At 41.0% G+C, this 27,360-nt stretch overlaps 1 protein-coding gene across 1 annotated transcript; it reads left to right on the top strand.

Moving 5' to 3' along the window:
- The first annotated feature begins 472 nt into the window (after positions 1–472).
- WRNIP1 (WRN helicase interacting protein 1) lies at positions 473–22,367 on the top strand. The gene is made up of 7 exons (XM_032181094.1): positions 473–955; positions 7,814–8,005; positions 9,060–9,304; positions 14,966–15,195; positions 20,098–20,253; positions 21,093–21,172; positions 21,653–22,367. Exons 1-7 carry the CDS (start codon positions 473–475, stop codon positions 21,926–21,928), a joined length of 1,662 nt encoding a protein of 553 aa, XP_032036985.1. The 3' UTR covers positions 21,929–22,367.
- Positions 22,368–27,360: the final 4,993 nt, after the last annotated feature.

Raw genomic sequence — 27,360 nt, 5'->3', positions numbered from 1 at the left:
CAGGGAAGCGGTGGAGTCACCATCCCTGGAGATCTTTAAAAGACGTTTAGATGTAGAGCTTAGGGATATGGTTTAGTAGAGGACTGGTTAGTGTTAGGTCAGAGGTTGGACTAGGTGATCCTGGAGGTCTCTTCCAACATAGATGATTCTGTGATTCTGTGTTTTCAACATGAAGACAGCAGCTTAAGGCCAAATCTAAGGATGAGCTGGCCTCCCTCTGAGGGATTTGCCGCGGGGCCCCTATGGCTGCGCGGACCCGACCCCCTGAGGGCGCCATTTCGCCCCATGCCCGCGGCGGCCATTTCGCCCCGGGGGTGTCGGGGTGCGGGGAGCTGGCCATGAGGCTCGGAGCCCTATGCCCCCAGCCAGGCTCCCTGCGGCTCCTCCAGCCGCTAGGGGCGGACTACAGCTCCCGAAGGGCTGCGGGAGCCGAAGGGCGGGCGGTCTCGCTTCCTGCCCTGCACAGGGACCGATGGAGGAGGAGGAGGCGGCGGCGGCGGCGGTGCGGTGCCCGGTGTGCCTGCGGGAGCTGCCGGGCGCGCTCATCAACTCGCACCTGGACCGCTGCCTGCAGGCAGGGAAGGGCGATGCGGAGCGGGGCTGCTCGCCCCCTCCCAAGAAGCCGCGCCTCGCCGCCGCCGTCCCATCGGGGGAGACCCCCTCGGCGGCCGCCCCCGTCTTCTCCCTCTTCCATAAGAGCCGCGGAGGCGGCGGGCAGAGCCCCGGAGCCCCCGGCGAGAAGCCGGAGGAGGGCGGCGGGGGGGCAGCGCTGCGCGGGGCCAGCCTGGCGCAGAAGCTGGAGGGGAAGCCCCTGGCCGACAGGCTGCGGCCGGACACGCTGAGGGACTACGTGGGGCAGGAGCGGGTGCTGGGAGCCCAGACCCTGCTGCGGTCCCTGCTGGAGTCCCACGAAATCCCCTCCCTCATCCTCTGGGGGCCGCCGGGATGCGGCAAGGTGAGTGAGCCGCCGGCGGAGTCCCGGGGCTCCACGCCCAGCGCCTTCCCTGGTGCCTTTCCAAGCCCCATCAACCCCCTGAGAGTGCCCCTTTTTTCCGTATTCCCTCGCATTTTGTTCTGTTTTTACACGCCCCGTGTATTATTTTGGCTTCGTGCTGACTGATGCCCTCTAGTTTTTGCAGAGATTGCGAAAGCTCAGCCTGCCTCTAGAATAAAATGTAAGCAACCCACGCTCCCAAACTTGGCTGATTTCAGACAGCAGGCTTGTTTTTGTAAACTTTAGAGCCATTACTAGTGTGCAGAACTGGGAAGCTTGAAAACAGCAAGAAAATCTATACAAATATCGAGGAGAAGGGGTGTGATACTGGCATATTTACTACAACGTGGTTTGTGAGCACACCTTTGGTTTTGCCCACAAATTCTGTCTCCTGTCAGGAAAAGACTTTGGTGTGGAAGGGAGCTAAGACAGGGGTTAGGCACACTGTGCCAGGCACTCATCCATCTTCAAAAAGACAAACCAAAAGCGGTCAGCCCTTCCAGCTTTTGGTCGCAGGTCCTGGCTACTGCATGCTCTTGTTCTGCCTCTTTTAAGATAACTTGGGGACAGGCTGTGGTAAATCCCCAAAGGGACTGTAATTGCAACACAACAGTGAAGGGGTCCACAGCTGTAGCAAGGCCAAATAAATGGCTCAAGTGTGTTCAAGTGGGAGCACTCAAAGATCTCAGGTTAATTTGCATGGGAAAAGGTGGGATAGGGAAAGTAATGACTAATGAATTAGTGCTAGCAGAGGAGTTAAGGACAGAATTGCAGCTCGCTTTTGTTAGTATACTTGTTTGAAGATAGAGACTGCGTGTGTGTGGTATTTGCATAATAATCATGGTTAATTACAGTTAATCACAGTTAATAAGGAGCAGGTATGAGAACAATAGATGGACACTGTTGGCAAAGATGCAGTAGGTTGTTTAGGCTAGATAACATGCACCTGAAAAGAAACAGATGGTGAGCTTATATAATTGCTGCTTCCTTTAAAATACCGTGATAACATCAGGAAAACCTGAGGAGGCGAGGTAAAGAAAAGCGATTTCTACAAACTTATTAAAGGGGAGGTAGATGGACTGGATTAAGGTGGCTGGAGAGAGACGTGGAGTTAAACTCTTGGGTTGTTTAGTAGTCTAGTAGTTTATTTAATAAGTAACTTTCAAGGACCTACTTTTATGTTTGTTTTTTTTTTTCCATGTCATTCTGTCTTTGGTTTTGGTCACAAAGTGAGGGCCACATACAGTCTCTGGAAACTAGAACTGGACTCAGTAGGCTTTGGATTGTGTTCTGATGAATGCACCTTCTTTGAAAGCCTGTAGAAGTGCTTTTTCATGAGGTGGTGACAACTTAGTTGTGTTGCAAGGCTTTTGGAACCTGCTGTGGTACTAAGATAGGCTCTGAATGACGAGTGGTCAGTTTCATGTCTGTAGTAACACAGCTTTCACTCTCCTTTCTCAGGACCTTGCTTATATACCACAAGTGGAGGTGTATTTAGTAAGCTTGCTTTTCACCAAATTCAGCTGGTCGTCAGATTAGACTAGGGACTTGCGTAAGGACTGTCCCTTTTGCCCCATCAGGAACAGTTCCAAAGTCTGTTACACTCTCTCTCCAAATACTTAAACTCTTGGCTAGTTCATCTCTTTTCTAGGTTGCCCCTCAACAAGTAGCTCTAAGGCTTTGCTCTTTCACCTAGCTTTTAACGTGTTCTTTTGAAGTGTCAGGACCATCTACTCCTGGCTGAACCAGGAACTTCTACTGCAAAACGCTGAATGTTTCCCCTCACTGATGCTTGCCAATATTTCTACGATGGTGTTGGAGTAAAATTTCATTTCAGGCCTTCTTCTCCATAAGAAGTGTTTGATTTGGTTAAGTTGCTCAAAGTTCTGTACTTTACTTGTTTTTGTGTTTGCTTTAATTCCTGTCCTTAGAGATTTAAAATGCAAGGTTAAAAAAAGGTTAAAAATCCTTCACTATAAGGATGGTAAAAATTGTCTGCTGATCTTGTGAAAGAGAAAAGTACTAGCACTGCCTCAGGACTTCATTGGGCTGATAGTTGAAAACTTTTTCTATTGCACAGTGGGAAAAATATTAACAAATTTTATATTTGTATTATCTAGCTTCAAATGTAACAAGCCCACGTGCTAAGCTCTGCCCATCAAAGAAAACAGTCGTACATTAGTGGGTAGATGCTAAAAGGAATATTGTTAAATGCATTGGTCTAAACTCCAAATTGCTGTGTAAGGTGGTCATTTGGACTTCTTAGACTTCTTCACTCTCCTGCTACCCGTGCAATCTGGGTATTGCTCTCCATCTATGTTTTTTTTCCATTTCTACAGCCAAATACCACGTTAACCAATACTTCTTTTAAAAAGGGTAGGACAGGACTGAGTCAAAAAATAAGTGGACATTGAGTTAACCCCTGGGGACAAATTTCAAATGAATTTATGCATTATTGGTCAGTCTGGGCTTTTATGAGAAGTGGTGTGGTTCAACAGACTTTTTCTGAGCAAGAGGAGAATCTTTGCTATTAAACTGCTGCAAACTTATTTGATGTTGAAGGTCAAGAATACTTTGAGATTTTTTTATTATGAAGATAACAAAGCCAGTACCTGATTAAAAATGCATTGTACTGGGCTGATCAAGTTAACTTGTCCCAGGTGCACTTGAATATTCAAGGAAGCACAATCAAAAATGAAAAGACAAAATCAGGATACTCTTGTTGTTAGTTAATTTGTTTGAATTTTCATTTGTATTGTGCCTTCTTATTTTAAGGGAGCATGGTCATTGTACTTTTATTTTGTCATCCTAACATTTTATGAAGCCAAAGTGCTTTAGTTGAACTTGCTTTGACTCCATTTAAAAAAAAATAAAAATTTGTCACTACTAAGTGTTAAACCCGTGAATGTGTTTTCCACTTTAAGAAGCTGACCAGACACAGGCTAGAAGAAGAAACGCTGCCTCAAAGAGATGCCGTGGTTATTAACTTGTGAACAGTTAGCTTATTCATCCTGACTACGCAAATTTTTCAAAGCCTGTATGAATCCTGGTGTAATCCGAGTAAGCTGCGCTGTGATTTATGACACCTTAATGCAGGGATTTACATTTTTGCCTGTCTGCCACGGGGGCACCAATTTTAGTAGAGTTAGCGGGGGGACACGAGTAACTTGAGCAGAGAGTAATTTTGCTGCCACAGATACGGTTTAAGCTTTATAAACCCGAACATTCTGTTTTTAAGTATGGTAAACATTCCCTCTTACGTGTGTCATTTAATGAGGGGGGGGGTTAAAAAAGAAGACAACAAGTAGCTGGAACCTGCTCCCTGTAAACAACATCACAAACACAGGTGGCAAGTAAGATCTTAAACTGAAAATGCGCGATGTCTTTTACAGGAGCTTAAGAGTTCAGAACAGCTCAAAAATGGGTTCATCTTTGCAGTTTCATGGGAGAAGTCTTCAAATACTGCGTGCTTGATTTCGCGTATGTCAATTTAAATTGGCAATAACTTTGTGTAGTTCTCTGAGAAGAGTGGAGTTGGCTCATTGCATTTGCAAAGCGTAATGAAACAAACCTGGATGGAGCAAATGGAGGCACAGCTCTGCTTCAGAAAACGCCACGCAGTGACCTTGCCTCTGTTTATGCCAGGTCTGGCTTGGATTTTGGAAGTGCTGGAAGCCACTTGCTGTTGTTCAGTGACACCTTACTCCTCCAGTAGTCTCCCTGTGGGCTATTTGGGGTGCGAGGAACCAAACAAGAGGAGTAAGAATAGCATCTGCCCTTATATAAATGCCAACTGCTGCCACTTTTGATTGCATTTATTTCAATAAGCAGCGTCCCTGAGCCATGCTCATCTGCTGTCCTAATTTCCTTTAGGCATAACCTGACTCATGGCCTGTGTCTCTTGTGACACGGCGTGGTAGCCTGGGTTCAGCTCAGCGGTGTTGGATAGGACAGACCCCATTTTTTTAAGCTGTATCCCAGGGAGCTGCTTCCCCAGTTGCAGTCCAAGGGTGCTGGCACTGTTGGCACCCTCCACGAGGCTGTGCAACCAGGCATGGCCTGTTGTGACTGCTCATCAAGCTACATGATGACACCTGAGGCTCGGTGTGTTTTCTTTGACCAGCATCTGCAAAAGCTGTTTTGCCAAATTCGTGCAAGTTAAGAACAGACAGGGAAAGGCTCCGTGAACAGGAAGCCACAGGCAGATTCGTTAGCAAGGTCTGCCTGAGATTCATTAACAAGGTCTACCAGATCTGCCAGTGCAGTGAGGTAAGGATGACCTTAGGTTTCACAGGCAACTTCTTGACTAGGGATTCATATGATCCCCCCATATACACTACTCTTCCAAGTTTTTCAGTTTCCGTTTCTGAAGAGAGCTAGGCATTATCACTTAATTTTTAGAAGAGGCTGTGGTGAGCTAATACAGCGGGTGTTATTTAATCACCTGGTAAAAAGCTGCGAAAATGAAACCACCGCCTTGTTTCCAATTAGTAACATAAAGTCGTTGAACATCAACATAAGTGGGACAGGCTTTGTTTGTGCTTGATTTTTTTTTCCTGTTTTCTTCCAGCCCTGGAGGTGAGGTTGTATTTACTAGTGGCAGCACAGAATAAGGAAACAGGTTACATTCAAAGAGAGCTGCCCGAGCAAGGAAACAAATCTTGGTGTTTAAATCTTGGTCTGTTGCAGCCTGTGGGGAAGGAAGTCCTAATTTGGGTTGACATGAAGAAATTTCCAGTGGAGGAGAGCTTTGGTATTTAGGTGTCCTGTGTGTGGTAGATCTGGAAATAAGTGACTGCAGGCTCAAGTTAAAGGTTATTAATGAGTCATGGTTCTTGACTTTTTGTGTAGCATAATACTGGCTTCTGCTTGAGAGAAAGCAGGAAAATAAATTGGGCTTCAGCTAAAATCAGTTTCTTTTTGGCTAACGATTATCATTTGTTATACTCATACATCTTGCGAGTCAAAATTCACAATTTTTGCAATACCAGCTGTGCTGGTTGATAGGAAAAAAAGAAAAAAATGTTCACTCTGGGTGTAGAAAAAGTGATCTCTGCAGACTTGAATGCCTCAATTTAGACATGTTCTTAGACTTATGCTGACTGTAACTAGGCCCTTCATCTCTGAGACCTGATGTTGATGAAGCGTGAGCTACCAGTTGAAGTGGAGCTATAAGAAGAATAGCCACTTGGTTGTTGTTGGTTTTTTTTTCCCTCTCTTGCCACTGCTACTTTTAGAGAAAGAAGAGGTAGTTTTTCCTTTTTCATCTTCAGATTTGATATATTGGTGCTTTCCACGCTTTCAGTGGTTTCAAGGTATGGATAAATCCTTCAAAGGTCCATTCTGAATTAAGTCCTTTTTGTAAGGAAACACTAACTTTTAGTTTTATGGTTTTATTCTGTTAGCAAAGTCTGAAGTATCACCTTTTTTTCCTGGTCTTCTAGCCCTCCCTGATGTCTGTAGGCTGTGAGCACTTCCCAGAGTATCATCCCAGTCCTGTCTTCTGCAGCATGCTCAGGAGGGAAGGGGCTGGCGCTTTGAGCTCCAGCAGATGAGAGGGGATCCGACACAGGATTCGTATCTTGCATCAAGAGATGAAATGACACCTCTTCTGAAACCAGTCAGGAATCCCTTACTAAAGCTAAAGCAAGGATAAATAATTATATATCCTTCCCCTTCGCTTCCCTTCTCTCATCTCTGTCTGGTTGCTGTTTCAGGGATGTGGAAATCCTTTAAGGAGACAGAAGTTCTGGTAGGTGGTTGCTCCTGCAGTCTCTGCAAGATCAGGTTTAGAGCACTTGCTGCATTAACCTGAGTACCTAGAATATCTTCTGAAGCAGTTTTGTCAGCACCTGTCCTGTTCCTCAGCTGCTGAGGCTCTCCTGGCTTCGGTCTCCTTGGGCTCCTTCTTTACAAGAAGCAAGATTGATGGAAGAATCACCTGTTTTTCTCTAGCAGTACTTTGAAACAGAGATGCGCTGCTTGAGACATGCAGATACTCTTGCCTTTACAAAGGGGAGTGAAGGAAGGACTGAAAACTATGCCCATGTTCAAGTGTACTCCATCTGTGTGCAACGTAGTGCTGCAGGCTGCTTCTCTGCTTTAGTGGGTGCAGTGAAATTCCCTATAAATAAATTGTGTTGGGAAGGAGTTGTCTACAAGGAAAGGGAAACAATGTGAGTGCTCATTAAAACCAGGCAATGTTTTGTCCAGCCAGCAGCCCTTTACCTCCCTGAGCCAGCACTTAGTTACTATTGACTATTTAGATTTAGAGTTATATTTTCTGAATTATGCATATAATTTTTCACTATTAACTCTCATGCCTTTGTAGAGAGCTGCTTTTTGATTAATGTCATTGTTACAAGGGGTGGAAATAGAAAAAGCTTTAGTTCACAATGTTTATGTAGTTTTTTCTTTCTTAAATAATTTCACTGTAAGCTCTTCTGCAGGTATCTTGGAATGGTCCAGCTCTTTATTCTTTAATGGACTCTACAAAATAGTTGCATGGTGAATTGTAGTCAACCCATCTTCTGTGACAACAGCGTCTTTGGAGAAGAGTTTTCCTTCAGTGATGAAGGCGGCAGCTGTCACTGCTGGCACTTAAAATATTGCGACTGATACTTAAAAGTGCAGGCCCTAGAAATGCAGTGGTGGAATTGGCAGCCACAATAGTGTGAACTAAAATATCCTACTCTCTAAACTGTCAGCACTGTCCCTATGTCCTAAATATATAGCTTTGCTCTCTATATACTGTCTGCGCATTAGTACTTTCTGTATCCAAAATGATTGTTACAAGGCTAGCTCCTACTGCTCTTTCAGACCACCCTGGCACACATCATAGCCAACAGCAGCAAAAAGACCGGCGCAAGGTTTGTGACGCTGTCAGCCACGAGTGCCAAGACAAATGATGTTCGAGATGTCATCAGTCAAGCCCAGAATGAAAAAAGACTCTTCAAGAGAAAAACCATTCTCTTTATCGATGAGATCCATCGTTTCAACAAATCCCAGCAGGTTTGTACTACATCGCTTTTTTGGAAAAAGCCTTTGTCAGAACTTCGGTAAAATTCCCCACTTTGCCTTAAGATGGTAGCTCGCTTTGGGCTTTTGATTTTAACATTCGTAGTAAATAAATTAGAGTTACGAAAATTAAATTCATAACTAACTTCCAAGCATCAGTGTGAAATTGCTGTGATTTGAAGATTTAAATAAAAGGCTGAGCCATGCTTGCAGCTGACTTGCATGCTGGGCTCTGTGTGATGTTTTCCTGAAATTTTATTTCTCCAAAGTCATGTTAGTAGCATTTGCTGTTCATATCTTCATTTCAGCCTCCATGCTGGGGATTAAATTCCATGTTACCCTTAAAGAGGTCTGGAATGTGGATGTGCATAGGGTGCGTTTGCTTTAATGTTGTGCACTCTTCTCTGTGAAAACAGAAAATTAAAGCATGGCATGGTACTTTGGTATAATATGTTGCTGCAGCCATTGCCTGAGTGTTGTATTTTTTTATGTTTTCCTAGGTATTTTTATCTTTAGTCATGCCATGGAAAGATCAAAATTTGGCCTGCTGGTTAAGTTTTTATATGGAACCATGTTCTGATCCTACAGTTCTCTGAGATGTCCTGTTCAATTAGGTAGTAGGAAAAAAAAACGTAGCCCTAAATATTGGTTCAAGGAGTTAGAAGTAGCCTCATTATTTGTTATATTAGATGTTTTCCTGGTATTTTGATTGCCAAACAATAAAACAGTCACATAAACTAAAAGTTTGCAGATATTTGATGCTTCCTTTTTCAGCTGGTAGGGTCATTCTCAGTGTAGGCATGGGTTATCAAGGTGAGCAGCCCACTGTGTGCTCTGTGCATGAAATTAAATCAGTTAATTAGCCGAACAGATGAGGTGCCTTGTCAGTGAGGTTATTTGTCACATCAACAGGAAGCCCAAAGACTCAAAACACCAGAGGGGAAAAAAAAAAAAAAGTATTTGAAAATGCCAGACAGCCTACTCACATGGGATGCTTCAGGTTGTCATTGATTGAGATGAGGTTTTTCTGCTTCCCTCCCATGCTCAGGACACTTTCCTTCCTCACGTTGAGTGCGGGACCGTGACTCTGATAGGGGCGACGACAGAAAACCCGTCCTTCCAAGTCAATGCCGCTCTCCTGAGCCGATGCCGGGTGATCGTGCTGGAGAAGCTCTCGGTGGAGGCGATGGAGGCGATTCTGATGCGGGCCGTCAGGTCCTTAGGGGTCCAGGTTTTGGGCAAAGCCGACCAGCACGACAGCTCTGCAACTGGCAGCAGCAGCGAGAGCTCGGAGTGAGTACTTTATGGGCTGCAGGGTGTTAACGCGCACAGCCCGAGGAATTGACTGCCTGCCAGGGAGAGGATGAAGCAGTTGGGGGGTGGGAAGAGAAACCCTAGCCACTTCTGATAGTAAAGAAAAGAGGTGGCAGCATATGGCAGGGGCGGGGGGGGGTGACAGGAGAGAGAGAGAGAGAGAATTCAAAGCACTGGCTCTCCATCCAAAACATAATCTCACCGTCTGGATTAGGAGAGAGTTTTATACTTGGATCTGTAGCTCCTGACTCACCCCCCCCGGGATATTTAAATCCATTCTGCTGCTGGGGATTTGCTGTGGAAGCAAGTGTGTAACCGAGTCTTTGTCGCGTCCTAATGTGTGTTACTTCTTGTTAGTGGTTGTAAAAGCATCGCATTACCATTAAGTGGCAGATGGGGCGTCCCCTGTTAAATTAACTTGGAAGTGCCAGATGAAATTTGTTGTTTTCTGACAATTTTTTTTGAATGAGATCAAGAGAGAGTACTGCTGTGTTTTAGCTGCAGCATAAGTGCCATGGTATGATTTACAGTATGCTGGGGAGGGTGTTTGCTGTGAGATGTTAGTAGATTATCTTAAAATATATTTTGTTTTTGTCTGACCCTTTTTGTCCAAACCAGATAGTCGTGTTAAACATTTGGGAGAGTTTTTGGAAATACCAAGGTCAAGACAGATCCCCTATGGACGTGTATCTGCCTTCTGAAATGGCTAGCTGGCAAATAAGAGTAATGCTTGATTCTGCTACTTTCATGCAAGATGTTGTTACAGTTTCTTCATGGAGATGCTCATGTGTACTGCTAGTAATTTACAGCTCATTAATGTGGTGCTAATTGGGCAGGCACTCTTCATACAATAAATAGAAGGGAATATGCTTTTTCCTTTTAGCATTATCACAGACCAGAATCAATAAGAAGTGATAACCTGAATGCTGAGGTCAGGGCAGGAAATAAAAGCTGTCGCTTTCCCCCTTCCCCCTTCTTTTTTTTTTCCCTGCCTCACTTTTACTCATTTATAGCTTTTGCATGTTGTAGCAGTGTGACTTTCAGAAGAGAGGGCAGTGCAGCATGTCATCCTTAATGTAGTGGCACAGCTGTGGTTGTGGCTACACCCTGGCTGGTGTTTGGAGACTTTCCTTTATGTATGGGATTAAAGTGGAAGGCATAGTTTCAGCTGCAGTTGTTTGGGTTTGGGTTTCGCTAGACTCCCGTATCTGTAACCTTCCGATAGCTATGGATGATTTAAGCAGCGTGGTGTGGTGCTTAATCAAACTGAGAGAAGTCTGGCAGGCAGGCTGTCAGACTAGCATGCTTTCAGAAGTCTATCCATGAAGAGAGAGTGCCCCATACCAGTGACTAAGCAGGAGCCAGGCTGCGTTTTAAAATGAAAATAGAATTAGGAATTTTAGAGCTTTTGTTACAGTTATGTGTTCAACTTTTTTTTTTTAATCTTTCCCACCACTATCTGGTTTTGGTCTGTAGTTGATACATACTGTTGCTGTTGAGATTGACTTTTTTTTTTTTTTTTTTTTTTAATCTACCCTGTCCCTTACTGTAGTTCAGTTTTTGGTCTCCTTAATTCCTTCTTGCTTCACTCTCTGTGCCATTTTTGATCCTTCGTTTCCTTTCCGCCTACCACTCTGCAGGAGCAGCTGTATCTCTTATCTCTTTACCTCTCTATCTCTGTGAAGCAGGGCTAGCGTTAGATGCAGGCAGGTAAGAGTTCATGTTGTCCTGAAGAATAAACAATAGTATGTCACAAATTACAGTGGAGTTGATTGTTCAGTGTGCTCACATCTGTTCCAGAGTTGGAAAAGGTGCTGTAAGGCAGCATGTCCCCATATGTGAGGCATACCCACTTAGAAGGGATGCAGAGATCCAGCCAGAAGACAGAAGAGGCATGGACATTGTGTTATGGATTTAATCTCCTCAAGGAGTGAGTTTCCCAGTCCAAACCACGTGCAGTATGAAGTTCTGCATGTGCTCCTTGGAATCATTTTATCAGATGGTATCACAACACTTTTCTGACGTGATGTTTGACCTACATGAGGTGTTGAAGAAGAGCTTGATTCTCTGCAGACTCTTCTTTTACCTTGAGGAGCAGTGTGAGGGTGGGTCTTCCAGAGTTCCTACAGGTGTATTCTGAGCTCAGTGATAATGCAGCCACTGCAGAATGATTCAACAGGTGTCACCGCCTCTGCATTGTGTGCATGTGCAGCAGTTCCCAAATGGAAAGCATGCTCTACTAGAATCTGTTTCCTTAAGTTTCCTCAGTGGTTTTCTCTTGTCTTGCTTCCTCTGTTGCTGAAGGTTTCTCATAGGATTAGATCACCTGGCTTTTTTCATCCCACTGTATCCTTTTCTTGCCATAAAGCTGAACTGGAACCACTGGAAGCCATTACAGAATTTGGTATCCTTTTCTGCGTGATGTCATTGCACTTACAAAGTTTCTTTAATGTTTTTTGTATGAATTACTGGATTTTTTTAGGATAAGATGTGCTTTGTGTTACATCTTCGTCAGCTTTGCTGCCATCAAATGGTGCCTCATAAAGCCTGCAGTAAACTAAAAGAGGGGAGATTATGAAAGGAAGTTTACAGTCATGAAGAAGAAAAGTAAGGAGACGTGAGCATGAAAGATGCTTTATATTGCTGAGATTTTGCTTGTGCTTTTTGACTGTTTTAGCTGTCTCGGTAACAGCACAAACTGTACAGTTACACACTGATGCAGTGCGCTTGTGCTGTGTCACTGACAGAGGAAATCAAATTCTTCTTTTCATTCTTGGCTTTTTATTATTTTTAGGTGCTGCCCTCAGAGTGCTCTCTCTGATTTGTCAGATGGTAAACTGGATGCTAGATTAATGTATTGAAGTTCGGTAGCCCAGAAGGCATGCAGCTGGTTGAAACGAAAGATTCCCAGTTTGCTGTTGGCAAGGCTAGACATCACGCAATTCAGCTCGTTAGTGGCTATACTACGAGTACTGACAGGTTTTGAATTTGCTGGTTTATAAATCAATATTTAACACGGGCTTCCTTTGGATCTTGGGCGTTGAGCACCTCTTGAAAATTGTTCCCTTTTTGAAACACCCATCTAATTTCCTTGCTGAAAATAGAGTTGCTGGGATGAGGCCTTCTTCAAAGACAGTGCTGTAAGGCTGTGAATAATTGGTATCATACAACTTCGTTTAAGACAAAGAATTATATTTGCCCATAAAACTGTTTCAATCTGTCCAGGAGCAACTGTAGTGAAAATAATTGCGTTATGAATGCAATAAAATACTGATGTATATGTGAAAGCAGCAGTGGATGCTTTATCGCATGCTCTGCTCAATTACTTCTAAATCTTTCATTGTACAGGTTGTCCTTGCTTAGACTTCCTTGCATCTGCTCTCATTGTGTCAAACACTGGTTGTGTACAGGTTTTATAAGTAATTGATGCTGCTTCATATTGGTTCTTGGCACAAACCGTGTTGAGGATATTGTGATAAGGAGGGAACTGGAAGAATGATTTATTACCCCATGGTGGTAGTTTTCCATTACTTGAGCTAGTATATCACCTTCGGCTCAGTGAGTGATAGATCCTGGGGTGTCCCTGGTGGCTTGTTTTTATTTTTGTCTCCAAGTATCGTTGGTTACGAGGTAGTAACATTAAGCATTGGCATCCGGGGGTGTACTGTGTTAATTTTGGAGAGGGAAAAAAAAATACAAGTCTGCCCATCTGCAAGAGGTTCAGGAGCTTGTGAAGAGGTCAGGACCTGTGGGAGTTGTTCTGCCTCAGAGTTTGAGGGTGTGAGGAAGTCAGGGTAAAGCGAAAGGGTGTAGGGTGCCTGAGCTTCTGAGAATGGGATGGGCTTAAAAATGTCAAATACAGCGAGTGATGAGATTTAAGATCTTAATTTCTTAGAAAAAATAACTGAATTCACTTTATTCTGAGTATAAAATATTATTTGTAAATTCTCAGCTGAGCTGATTCTTCCCTAACTATGGAATTAGGGAAGCATTACATTATTTCAAATCATTGCCTTCATCAATATACCACGAGCAGCTTGCCTGTATGTGGAAGGCATCACACCTTGATTTCTAAGTACCTTGATGTATAAGCTACTTGACAGAATTAAGGCACTGTGGTGTTACACTCGGCTGTTTCCCTGTTCAGACACAGAGGGTGTTTCAAACACCAAGTGCAAGTTTTTGGAAGCTAACGTTGCCATTCAGGCTACTTCTGACTAGCATGGGAATAAGGGGGAGTTCAGAGCTGCTCAAATACCTGTAGCTGCAGAGCTGCTTGCAGCTGCTGCATGCTTAACAAAAGCATTTTTCATAGCCCCATAAAGGGGTGGGCCAAATAATGAAGATTAGTGGAGCTGCGTGTCTGGGAACCCTGGCATTATCTCTTTGTAAACCACTGGTAATAGCAGCAGTAAATCTCTCTGAATGAGGTGCAGGGCTGTTGGTGAATCCCTAATAACTTGGTGCACGAGGGCTTCATAAGAAATTGCCTTCTCCAAGTCCAGTTACTAGAAATGGCCAGGTTAAGGTGATTGTTTGTGTCATGCTTTAACTCCATTGGCTTCTGTTTTCAAATCAGCAGTGTCCCATGTCTGTCAAACACCTTAGCAGTTAACTTGTTTATGCAACTGAAGTTTGAGGGTCAAATACTCAACAATGTGCATGTGCAATGTGCAGAGTCAGGTTGGTTTGCATAGCACTGGGAGCAGGGATTGCAACCCAGTGAATGAAAACCTAGAGAAAGAGATGGCAAATCTACTTTCCCAGATTTGCCATAGATCAGCTATGAGACCATGGCAAAGCCTTCACCTGTTCTTGCATTTCTCAGCTGTACCTGTCCTGTTCATTTATGCTGTGTGGTCACTGGAATTCAGCCTTTTTGTTATGAAGCCTTCTCATAGCCCTGGTGTGCTTAAAGCAGTGGATGGCAAGAACAGGGACTTGTGTGCACTGGGATTTCTTCTGGGATTTCACAGCCTTTCTCTGTGCTGCAATAGTTTTTGTTACCCCAGTGACTGAAGCTGTACCTGTCACCATTTCAAATAAGAAGGTGGGATGCATATATGCTTTATGATTTACATCAGTGCTTCTTGCCATAGCTTTTTAAAGAACATGTGATAACAGCTCGTAATGTCAGTAACCATTAGTTCAAATACTCAATAGTTACTTTGTGCATCACTATATTATCTCATGCATTTGGGTAGCTTCCTCATTTTCCTTTCCCCAAGGAATTCTAACTGCTAGCTATGAAATGCTGATGGTGTAAAATCTCGTGATGTTCAAATGGCTGTGCCAGAACTGCACTTCTGGCAAAAACCTACCCTTAGTTTTCATTGAACTTGGTGAGAGGAGGTAATCTCAAGGAAAAAAAAACATTAAATAGATGAGAGCTTCTGTTCTTTTTTTTTTTTTTTTGTCTGCCATTGTATTTAACATGAATTTGACAGGCTGTCGAGGGGTGGGATCTCACAATTTTATCCCAGATCCTGCAGTGCTTAATCATGACGATGAGTTAAGGACAAAACATAAGCCCAGTTGCCTCTCAGCAGACTTTGCAAAGAAAGGTAGTATCTAGCACAATACACAATGAGATAACATCTGGGATAACGCGTTGGATAACATCTTGTCATTTTGTTGCAGATTCCCGGTGTACATAGAGGAGAAGGCTCTAAGTACCCTAGCCTACCTTTGTGATGGTGATGCAAGGACTGGATTGAACGGACTTCAGTTAGCAGTTCAGGCCAGGCTGGCAGCAGGGAAGACCACTCCTGTGAGTACTGCCAAAGGATGCTCTGCTGATGGAGTTCTGATAACAGAAGAACATGTAAAGGAAGGTCTACAACGATCTCACATCCTGTATGACCGAGCAGGTGGGTAGCTGATACAGTTTTCGCCATGCAGCATTCTGAAGAGCCTCTGTCATTCACATTGCTTCTCCCCTTTCATACCAAGTGCTCTGGTGAAGCAGTGGCCGTACTGAAATCTGGCCTAAAAAGCTGCATTTCCTTTACAGTATAGCAGGCTCATCCAGAAATTCCTTCTAAATAGTTTCCTCATACGGCTTAGGAAGCATAGGTTAGTTGAGAGACTTGCTTGCAGTCCTTCTAACAGTTGAAACAGGTGAAATTATTTTGTTCCTTCAGGTTATTAGAATATTGAGGTCTAAGAGGATTGCAGGGTGAAGTAGTATTTTGATGAGATTTGTTCTTGGAGGGTTGGAAATGCTCTGTTGTAGTTTGCTTATATTTTTATAATTGCTTTTAGAGGTAATGAATTTAGTAACCTTCGTAGTACAGGTTACATAAATCTAATTGCATTTCAGGCTTCTTAATGGGGTAACCACTCTTGCTCTACGTGTAACTTGGCAATGTTAGGCACCATAGGAGCTGGCCTGTACCTATTTATGCAGATGGTTAAAGGCCAGAGACTGAATGTTTGAAATTACACGAATCGCCTTGAATGCATGTGCTAGTTCTTCGGCAATGCTTGAATTACTCTGCCATAGTATCAGACAATTGTGCCAGGCAGTGTTTTTCCACTGTATCTGATCTGCTGAATTAACTGTCAGTGCTTAAAAGCTGTGGTGAAATTTGTAGAGGTTGTTTGGAATGCATTTGGCCGCTCTCAGCCTTGCTACAAAGAGGAAATGATGGCTCATTGTCAGTAAAAGTCAGCTGTGCAGATATGGATACGTTGGCAGCTGAGAAGGGAAGGTTAGGGAGGGGGAGGGAGAAGAAACATTTTTATGGCATATCTGGCAGGAAGAAGTCATGGGTAAAGAGAAGGAGGAAGGGGAAAATCTGACCAGTTTACTGGTATGACTCTCATGTGCTGTGTAGGTCCCTTGTGTGTTTGCTGTTGCCTTGTGGCTGCAGTCGCACAACTCATTTGTGGCCATTGCTCCCAGCCATCCTCTGCCTATTTGCTTAGTTAGAGATGGTAGAGTGCCTCCACCTAAGGCCTGCGTGAAGTCTAGGTGGTGTGTGTCAATAGTTCTTTTTGATCTTTTTGTGTTTTTTGTCAGATTTTCTTTCAGAGGTGGGTGGCAGCACTGAAAATCCTCTTTCTTGGCTGCATAAATAGTAAAAAGCCTGTGATTGCTAATGTCACAGTAGCAAGTTGCCTGGGTATGTGCCTTTAAACTTTCCTTTGCAGAATAGAATAGTCTGGGGCTGGATTGATCACTTCTGGCAACAATAGAGATAGCTATTATGTTTCATGTATAAAGTGTTTCTGGATAGAGGCTACTGTATAAATATTAATATTTTTGTAGTATGCTTCAATACTTTTTGAATCTCAGTCCTTGTGCTGGAATCTACAGCCTTCTTAAAAAAAAAAAAAAAAAAAAGTGGGCTTCAATCTTAAATATGGAATCCAGTTTTTATTTGGTTTAGTTTTGCTCACCTTAAGCAGTATTTGCCAAATGTATATGGTCATGCATGCCTTCATGTACTCTCTCCGAGTAGTCTAGGAAGGAAATTATTCTTAATCCAGTCATTGGCCTATTGCTTTGATTTGGGTACAGCCAAGATTTTTGCGTAGGTAATCTGTGTTTTAGCTGGCAGAACAAAGAAACCACCAGTCAAATTTCACTGCCAGGAACAGCCTGCAGCCCTTACAATGTGGGAAAAACAAAGTATTCAGTCATATTTTAGCTTTTAATTGTAGTTCCTTTTTATTTTGATTTTTGGAGAAAATGATGCAGCAGCTAAATTAATTAACTACAAATGGACAAAGACCTGATTTTTAAGACAGATTTGTATTGTCTCTTCTTCCTTTTATGTATTTTGGCTCACTGTTTCCAGTGCTTTAATAGTGAATACCAAAAATAAAAATCAGACTAATTGCAAGATTTTGTCTCTATCTATGTATTAACAGTGGTAATTAACTTTGGTAAAGAAGAGAAACAGTTGAGATGAAGATAAGGTGTTCCAGATTACAGAATGTAACCTGTAATGTTATGCCACCCTATTTTATGAAGGAGGAAAGAGAAGATGTCTTGTTCCGTTGTATTTGCCAGCTTTATTGTTTTCTGCTGGGCCGGAACGAGAAGGCTTTTTACCAATGTTGTTACTTTAGCCTTTCTTCCAAGGCTTTATTCTCTACTTTATCAGTGAGCAGTTGATATACCTTTGACTAAGACAGAAAATAATGTGAGACAGTGACTGTTATATTGCTTTGGCTCGCTATAATTAGGGCTTGGTTAAGGAGTCCAGACACTAACTGTGGTCAGTGAATAAGTTTTTGTTTGTTTGTTTGTTTGTTTTTTTAACCTGTCTATTACCAATAAGACCTTAGAGAAATTAACATCTTAAATTATCTGGAAAACTCTTCTGAAGCACACGAGTGATTTAGGGCACAAAAGTGAGAATCAGCATGATTTATGTGTCTGTATACATTAGATGCTCTAGAAAATACCATCTTCCCTGAAGCCTTTTCTGAAGTGTCTTGTTTCTCTTAGGAAAGGTATTTGCTTGTGTGGGAACTTAATAGAACAGTTGTGTTTTGATTCCAAAAACTCTTCAGAGATTTGATTTCAAGAGGCATCTGGGATGCAGAGCAGCAGTGATAACTTTGCATATGTATCTCTGGAAGCTGAATTCGTAAGGCCAGAATCTATGTAGTGGCTAACTGGCATGAGAAACAGGGCTAATAAACACAGGGTCTCCAAAGAGATCTGTCTAATTTTTTTAAACTGTTCCTGGTATCTAATAGAGTATAAACTGCATATTTAAAAAAGATTCATAAAACACAGTTTCAACAGAAGGAAAAATATACAGTTACATGCATTGGACAAAGAGGTTTAAAGAATAATTCCGCAGGTTTTCTGAATAAGTCTGTCCAGTATATAAATATTGTCATTATGTTGGTAAGTCAGTCACACACGTAACTCTGAGGAAGGAAATAAAGAGAGGAAACTGTTCCCTTGCTCAGCCATGTACTCTGAAGGTTGGTGTCTCCAGTCCTAACCTATCCACTGGATTCCTTCTGCCTCTCTAGTTGGCGTTCCAAGGCACAACACATTACAGTAGCCCAAACAGTGTATAAAAGCACTTCATCCCCCCCCTCAAAAAAAAAAAAAAAAAAGCAAAAACCCAGGCAAATGCAACTTTTCAAGATATTTAAAGGCTGTCTTCCTTTTGAGAGACCAAAAGACGCCTCTCCCAAGATGATGATGCGAGTCCAGCTGCTTGGGTTTATTGCCACTAACTCAAGTGCTATGACAGAGCACAGATATGCTGTTTATGTTGGCATGAGTAATGACTACATACCGCAGGGCTCTTTGTGTGCAGTCCTATCAAAAATAGCTGTCTGCAGGCCTGTGCACTCGGGGAGTGCACACTCTGAATTCCCCACAGAACCGCAGTGCAGCATGAGCAGCAACACTGGAAGATGGGCCCAGTTTCTAATCTGGAAGGTGGAAGTCTTTCTGACTTTGAAAGGAGCAACTGCATTGGTATGGAGGCTTTGGTTTTCTTAATGATATGTGCAGCCTTTTATTTTGCAGGGACTATAAATGACAGTGATGTGTTCTGTTACAGCCCTGAGGCTGTAAATCCTTTTAGCTGTAGGAAGAAGAGAAATGTTAACAGATGGCTGTGCACGCAGCCAGTTGCCTTCATAATATGGTTAGCTGTGAGCCAAGGAATGCCAGGCACTTTGAGAAGTAAAAAAAAAAAAATCAGATTATGTGGAGAGTTTAAAAACCATATCACAGCAAAATAGTCTTATAGGTTTGATTAAAAGATATGCATAAGAATCAAACCCAGCTGCATGGCAAAAAAGTTGCAAGCAGGAGGGGTCTCAGTGTTTCTAATATTGCCCCCCCTATTTTTAACAATAGCCCTAAAATATCTGTGAAGTGGCTTTGTTTCTGCTCGAATTCATACTTAATCTTATATTAAGCTTTAATGTTTAAAAAAAAAAAACAAACTTTATTTGTAAATCATTGTTTCCCTTTTAGTTAGCAGTCTGGTATTTCAGATGGTTGGTTGGTTTTTGTTGTTGTTGGAGGTGGTGCTTTTTAATTTTTTTGGTGCTGTTTGAACTGGCTATAATTTTTAGGGCCCTTCCTAAAAGGGTGCAGCTGTCCACATCTGAACCAAGGATTTTGTAGTGGTTTTGTCAGGGCTGTGTGCTGTGATCCTATTTCCTCCAAATTTTGTAGTGTCGTCATTATATAATTATAGCAATATTTTCTTTTTTCCATGTATAATATAGCAAATTCACATCTCATTTACTGCATGCTTCATTTTTAAATTTTATTTGATGTGAAATATCCTTTTCTAAAATACCACCAGTGTATACAACATTTTTCTCTTCTGTTGCCTCCTCAGTGCTACCTACATGTGTTTGTCAAAAAGCAATGTTTGATGGTTTATACATTCTTTACCTATTGTGGATTAGGAGATACAAGATCTTCTTCCTAACTGCTTAAAATACCAGTTTTGTTTCCTACTTTTGAAGGAAAAGTCATAGGATATCAAAATCAAATTGTTTGCCTTGTAATGTTTAAAAGAAAAAAAACTTTCCTTTTCATCTGCTGTTGCTCTGATATGCTTATATACTTAGTGGAATGGTTCTGGTTGTTTTCAGCATCTTCATGCTTTGCTTTGATGAACAACATAATGATATATGCATAAAAAGAACTTGAAAAAGCAGGTTATGTTTACCTACTGTGACTTGGTAAAATATATTCTATTGTTTTAAATGTATCTCACTTGATTTCCTCCAAATAGCTTTGTATATTTCTTCTCACCCATTCCAAATAGGAGAAGAACATTACAATTGCATCTCTGCCCTGCATAAGTCTATGAGAGGCTCAGATGAAAATGCTTCCCTTTACTGGCTTGCTCGAATGCTTGAGGGTGGTGAGGATCCACTCTATGTGGCGAGGAGGCTGGTAAGATTTGCAAGTGAAGATATAGGTAAGCGATTGCAGTATTTCGTGTTGGAATATTATGTTGAATTCAGATCTTCCAGTATTCTGGTTTCCAAAGATTGGTACAGGGGGGAAATAAATGCTACGTGTGGAATAGGTACAAAATACTGAAATGCACAATACCTGACAAAAGTTTAGTATATGCACACTGAAACCTGTGTTTGATATCATTGCGATGACTATCTACTGCAGGAAAAACAAAGATTTTTCTTGAGGTTAGGTTTTGACAGTGTACTAATATATATTCTTCCAGCTTTGATGATGATTGTAGGTCTCTAATAAACTGGTGTCACAGAGAATGTGTATTTCAGGGATGTCTGGGTTTTTCTCTGTTCATTTGTTTTAGTAATTGTGGAAGCTAAAAGCCTATCCTGGCATACAAACTTCAGATTTGATAGCTGGCTCTGTAGTTTTAAGGCATCTTCTTTTTGTTTTCCAACGTAACACATGCAGCAACATTTTTAGTGCATGTGATGGGCGAAGAGTTACTAGATTTGGGTAAGCTAAGTCTATACAGTATATTTCCCCACTTTTTCAATTCCAAAAAGTAAGTGAATCATACACTATCTGCTACTGCTCAGGCTGCCATTGTGTGGCACAAAATTCAGGTTTTTGTTTTGGAAGACAGCATGGAAAAAGGAAGGTTTTGGATGAAGAAAGTATATCTTATGTACTGTTCAAGTATTGTACCAGACGATCTGCCATCTGACACAGCACCTTTGCAATGTGCATGAATAATTGTCCTTCTTAGAAGAAGGGGAAAAAAAAAAAAGGTAATTAAAGTAAACTGACTTTAACTTGCTTTCATCTGATCCTTTTCTGCAGGACTGGCAGATCCTTTGGCTTTAACACAAGCAGTTGCTGCCTATCAAGGTTGTCACTTCATTGGAATGCCAGAATGTGAGGTAAAGGCTTCTTTAATTTATTGATATAAAAGTACTGTAAATTGTAAAACCTAGCTCTAACTGTAAAAAAAAGAAACAGAGATTGCAAGGGCAAGGTAAATTTAGTTATTTGCTCATTCTGCACAACACTTTTTGAATAACAGAACATTGTAGCTCTAAAAATAGAAGCTGTAGTTTGAATTTCACTGCATGTTTGATGTTAAAAAGTGGTGTTTGAACTAATTTCATATTTATCTATCTCTTCTGTTTTCCCTCAGTTACAAATAGTCATATATTCTGACATTCTAAATTAGTTATTCTTTTCTAGGAGCCAATATCATAAAGAACTGAATTGTTGTTTAATAATATTCACTGACCTAGCCCGCAAGGTCAGTATAAAAATAAAGGCCTTCTCAAGCTGCACAAAATGTCTGAATAACAGTTCCTTTCCCAAACAGCTTAAAAGAAATCACTTAACGCTTTCCCTTTTCTCGTTTCCAGGTCATTCTAGCACAATGTGTAGTGTATTTTGCAAGAGCACCAAAGTCTATAGAGGTGTACAAGGCTTACAACAATGTGAAAGAATGTCTGAGAATGCACACAGGACCTCTACCACCTGTTCCACTGCACCTGAGAAATGCCCCAACAAGGCTTATGAAGAACTTGGGCTATGGTAAAGGCTATAAATATAACCCCATGTACAAGGAACCTGTAGAACAGGACTATCTTCCAGAAGAACTGAAAGGAATGGACTTCTTTAAGGAACAAAAAACATGATGGGCTTGCTCTGAATATTTTTCATTTTATGATTTCTAAATGTATATTGGGATGAAAATTCCCTGTATAGTTTCAGCCCTGTATTCCTAAGGCTGAAAGTATAAAAGCACTGAGCCTCTGAGATACTTCTCATTTTACTGCTGTCATTCCAAAGTAGTTTTGTAAGCAATTCCACTTAAGCAATATGGAAATGCAAAAGTAAACTTAGCCTATATGGTACTGTCATCCTCTGGTTCAAATTTAATGGTGCAAAACAATGAGGCTTGTATTTTTTACTCTTGCTGAGAGACAAGGAATATTATCATGCTGCTTTTTAAAATCAGTATCCATTTCAAAATTTTAGAATGTTTATTTTCAAAAAAAAAAGTTGTACCTCCTAAAATACTATAAGCAAAATATAATTACACTGTAATTCTTTCGTGATGTTCCAGAGAAATTTTGTACAACAACATTTATTAAACCAATAAAGTTGTTGAAAAGTGTCTTTGCATATGTTTAAATGTTCTTGTGACATTACTGTAGTTTTGAAAGTTTTAAATTCCTTTAGCTTTATCATGCCTACTTTCCACAGCAAGTCCAAAATGATTCTGGAAGTAGAATAGTCATGAAAATGGCTGTATTATGTTTGTTTTTAAAGTTACGTCACTTAAAATTGTTACTGTGTCATGACACTTTGAGAAATGCTTTTGAAAAGGAAATTTCTGGTAGCAAAACACCCTCGCATATTTTGAGTTGTGTTTTAGCAATTCCGCTTGTTTTTAATTGGGAAACTGAGACATAAAAATTGACTTCCTGCTGCTATAACAGGAAGATAAAGCTAAATTCTCTAATGAAAACATATCCACATGCAGGATTGTTGGGTAAATATTTCTGTTAAGTGGAACATAAGGTCATGGCAGTGTCCCGGATGTTGACAGCATTCCTTCATTTAAGTGCTGGTTTCTTTCTTTTTTTTTTTTTTTTTTTTTTTTTTATCGTAAGTGTGCAGTGGTCTGGTTTGCTGAAAAGCTACTAACTGCTGAAACAGCATACAACTATAATAATTACTTCTTGGGTAGCATAAGAGGACCATTTTTGGCTGGAATCACAGTAGATAATTAGCTAAGAAGATTTTCATTATTGAGATGCTGAGTAGCCAATGGGGCAACTGTCTGCACTTCTTAAAGCAACATGGAATAGACTGGCCACCAATGAATAGGATGTGTAAAGGAGGCTCAAAATTGCCTCCTGCACAAGAGCACACTGCAGTTACAGCTAGATTTGCTTAATAATTACTCAGGATTTGCTTGCTACATACCCCATATACTTTTCGTACCAGGCCTGTAGTGGTTACATGATGGCTATCAGGAATTCCTTTGCTGATCCTGCTTAGTTTATGTGTTTAAAATCAAATGTGCTGAAATCAAAACTTAGCATGCTTTATGTATAACTTCTGATCATCTTTTGCTATTCTGCTACAAATATTATATCCCCACTAAATGAAGGATGTGGCTCTGCTGACCTCTCTGAGAGGAGAGGTGCCAGAAAGGTACTAAATCCCCTCCTAAAGGTTTACTTACTACAGATTTTTTTATTATACTGAATCTTTTTTTTTCAAATATGTTATATTCACTGAACAATGATTTCTGCTTTATATCATTTGCAGTATTTGACAGTTCTTAAAAACTTTAAATTCAGATACCTAACTCAATTTGTAAATGAAGATTTCATTTTTTAGGGAGGGAGGAAAACTGATACTGAGCTCCTTGCATCTTTCTTGTGCTGCATGTGTGATACAACCCAGCCACCTGCTGGCTGGCTACCTGGTACACACGAGTTGCAGACACTTCTTGACAGTTGAGGTATTTGGTGCTGTATGAAGCTTAGATCAAAAGGGATGCCACGACTGTACATCTGGAGTTCGTTCAGAGCAGCTTTTGCAGACCAGGAGGTTTGTGGTCTGAAGATGTGGTTCCAAGTCAGGAAGCTAACTTTCCTGGAGGAGGAAATCCAGCTGATTGCTCCTATGTTTTAAGATACTTCGCTGGACTCTAGCCTGGATGAAAGTTTTTCAGTACACAACCCAAAAAATCTTTGCTAACAGTTCATGGAAAAAAAATATTACTGTCTTTCCTTGACCAAATGTTACTTGTATTGAAATTGATTTTATTCTGAGGTTCCCAGCCTGGAGGTAGTCATATTAAGTTGTACTCCACGAACAAAGCATAGAACTTAAGCTAAGGATTACAGTAATATAAATGTTTCTGAAATTAAACTGATTAAATGGGTGTTTACTGTTAGAGGATTTGAGTCAGATTCTTTATGCACTTCTATGTGTTCTTACTCAGATAAGTACCTGTATTCATCACAATGGGATGGTTTAGTAGGGTAGAAAATACTTCTGTGAATTTGTCTCTGCCCTTTCAAGATATTTAGATAAATGGGAACAAAGACAAAAACATGGAGAATATGTAAATTCTCTAGAAACTGCAGGATTTTTTGTTTGTTTGTTTAGGTGAGACTTATGAAGGTAATGAAATATTCTTTACCAATAGATGTATGATGTGATGTATGGGGATGGAGATGTGGGGATTGACTTTCATGTAATTTTATAGACAAGTTATGCACTAATAGAAATTTCAGAAGATGGTTCTGTTAAATGCCGACAAAGGATCAATCCTTATTCCTGATATCACAAAGAAAATACTGTAAGTGTAAACCGTGAGCTGTTCAGGTGTCTAGCAGGGACTTTGCATTTTATCTGTTGGAAAACAATGCAGGTGAGTGAAATCATAATATGACAACATTTCTTAATGGATAATTATAGTGTCTGTCCCATAATAAAGAGTAACAACCTTTGGGAAAAAAAACAGATTAAAACATTCAGGGTAGTATTATAATGATAAAATGTATGGGACCAGATGTAGTACTTGAAGGGGAGAAATTTTTCATACTTTGAAAAATCTTTCCATGAGCATTCTTGATATATGTGATAGCCAGAAAATAATTAGCTCTCAACTTCAATGTGAAGTGACTGACCAGGTGCATACACATACTAATGCAGGATGTAAGGCTTGCCATATCTGTGAGGATTTAGATATTAGCATTTACGTTGTTACATGCATGTGAGAAGTGTCATGGTGTAGAACATTATATATTGGTTAGTTAAACATCCATTAGTAGATTTTTATTTCTTTGAGATCGGTTTAACTCAATATTTACTTGAATATGAATGATGAAGACAGTTACAAAAACACAGTTGTGTTTTTCTCTGCTAGGTTAGTATTTGGAAGACGTGTTGCTATTTGGGTCAAATACTAGAGGGTATTCCTGGTGCATGCTTCTGGAGTATGCTGGGCAGGGGATTTAGGGATGAAGAATACCAGTAAAGGGTGAATACAGGTTTAGAATTACTAGGAAGACGTTTTAGACTCATTCCTAGTAATGTTAGTTTTTGTGTATTGCAAGAAGTTGAAACTACCAAAATAATTCAACTTTAAGTCAGGTTTTGGCCAGAGGTTTTGGTCAACAACCTCCCTGTCTGGTCTGAACAGTGGGTTACGAAACTGTCAGTAGGCTGACAGGAGGCCTGAGAAATCTTTGCAGGCCTCAGATGAGGCCTGGAAGTGAATAATGCTGATAGTATGCAAAAGCTTTGAGCAAAATTCTTCCTAAAGACAAGGAAGTCTTCTGACAAGCTTAATTTGCTTGAATTTGCATGGTGGTTTTTCTTTTTTAACCCATCACTTGATTGTTTTTGTGGCTTGGTTTAGGACTTGTTGCTTGGAGTAGTGTACCCGTGAGTGTGGAAGTGGCAGAGGCAATGGGAGAATGCCAGTAGCTCACCTGTTATTTGAGGAGGATGCACACTGTTATTTTTACTTATGACAGAGTGTGCTGTGTGTGCTGGGCGGGATGAGTTGAACCCATCTCTTTCCTCTCCTCCTCTCTTTCCTTGGTTGTCTCTTCCTAGGTCCCTGTTTCAGAACAGGGTTAGTCAGGGTATAGTTTCCAGTGCTGGAGTAGGTCTAAGCAGCATTGTGTTCACCTTCAGGGGGCAGCACAGCTTGGCAAAATGGTCAGAGGTGCTTCTTCAGTATTTCCTCAGTGGGTTTTTCTGTCAGTGCTGCAGGAAAGGAGCTCCTCAGGACAGCTCCAGCAAACATTGATGTCTAGTGGCCTACTAAAATGCTGGCACCAACAATTTAGTTTCAAAGCTGCCATGCCTCATGGCTTCTTTTTCAGCAAAATATTATCTTTTCTCTTCTTCCCTGTGGTAATTAGTGTGATCCTACACTGTAAACAGAGTTGCTTTACTTTGCGCTCTCCCTCCCCATGATGCATATCTCTTACAGCCATTCCCTCTAAATAGGGTCACCTCCACTGTTTGAAGAACTCTGTCCTCTGTTAAGAAATCTTTCAGGACCAGATGTATTCATAAATGGACACTTCACACCATTTTCTCTCTCTCTTAAATGAACCAAAGATAAAATGTCCATTTTCTCTCAGGATGATCTATAAAGTGTTTAATTAGGATTGATACTGCTGTCAACAAGCAGAGACCAAACTCCTACTGAGATTAATTTCAAACTTTCTCCTTATGTTTTAGAATTAAAAAAAAAAAAGTATATTTCTTCATTTTGTGGCTTTTGAGTCCCTTAGGCTTAGCTTTTGAAGCTTGCTCAAGGGCAAGAATAGTCTTCTTAGAAAACACATGCTGATAGACTGGTGTATTTCTTTACCTTCACAGTGTAGAACTCTAAGGAAATACCAATTTCCCCAAAAAATTGATGATTTGTGATCTGAGGTGAAAGTTGCTTCCACTGTGAGGAACTCTATCAAAATATTTTATTTATATTATAACCTAATATTTTAGGTTGGATATTAGGAAGAACTTCTTTACTGAAAGGATTGTTAGGTATTGGAATGGGCTGCCCAGGGAAGTGGTTGAGTCACCATCCCTGGAGATCTTTAAAAGACGTTTAGATGTAGTGCTTAGTGATATGATTTAGTGGAGGACTAGTTAGTGTTAGGTCAGAGGTTGGACTAGGTGATCTTGAAGGTCTCTTCCAACCTAGACAATTCCGTGATTCTGTGAAAATCTGATACCAAGATCTCCTTTTTTCTTTATATCAGTTGTTCCACAAAGAACTGGTGCAGACCACAAGAAAGGTGCTGTAGACCGAGTTTGGGAATTCAGTACATTAGAGAAATAGCTTGTACCAGTACAACTTTTAAAATAGTCAAATTCCCCAATAGTAATATATCAATGTCAGATACAAATAGCAAGACCAGATACAGTGTCTAAATATGTCCTGAATTAGTTACATCGTAGTGTTTTGTTTTGTTTTTAAATAATGTAGTGAATATTGCTTCCATTATTTAACTACTTCAACTCTCATGTATGAAAAACATGAATTAGTAGTTAGTAAGGAGTTGTCCTTGCTTTTACG

This window comes from Aythya fuligula, chromosome 2, assembly GCF_009819795.1.
Source record: "Aythya fuligula isolate bAytFul2 chromosome 2, bAytFul2.pri, whole genome shotgun sequence".
In the NCBI taxonomy this organism is placed as follows: Eukaryota; Metazoa; Chordata; class Aves; order Anseriformes; family Anatidae; genus Aythya; species Aythya fuligula.
The sequence above is the reverse complement of the archived record's forward strand: the minus strand, read 5'-3'. Positions and strand labels throughout refer to the sequence as shown.

Bases quoted from the DNA above. Each gene is read 5' to 3' on its own strand.
- WRNIP1 (XM_032181094.1), top strand. From the start codon at position 473: ATGGAGGAGGAGGAGGCGGCGGCGGCGGCGGTGCGGTGCCCGGTGTGC. The intron at 9,305-14,965 runs GTGAGTACTTTA...ATTTTGTTGCAG, and splicing joins AGCAGCAGCGAGAGCTCGGA to ATTCCCGGTGTACATAGAGG. The intron at 21,173-21,652 runs GTAAAGGCTTCT...TCTCGTTTCCAG, and splicing joins TTGGAATGCCAGAATGTGAG to GTCATTCTAGCACAATGTGT.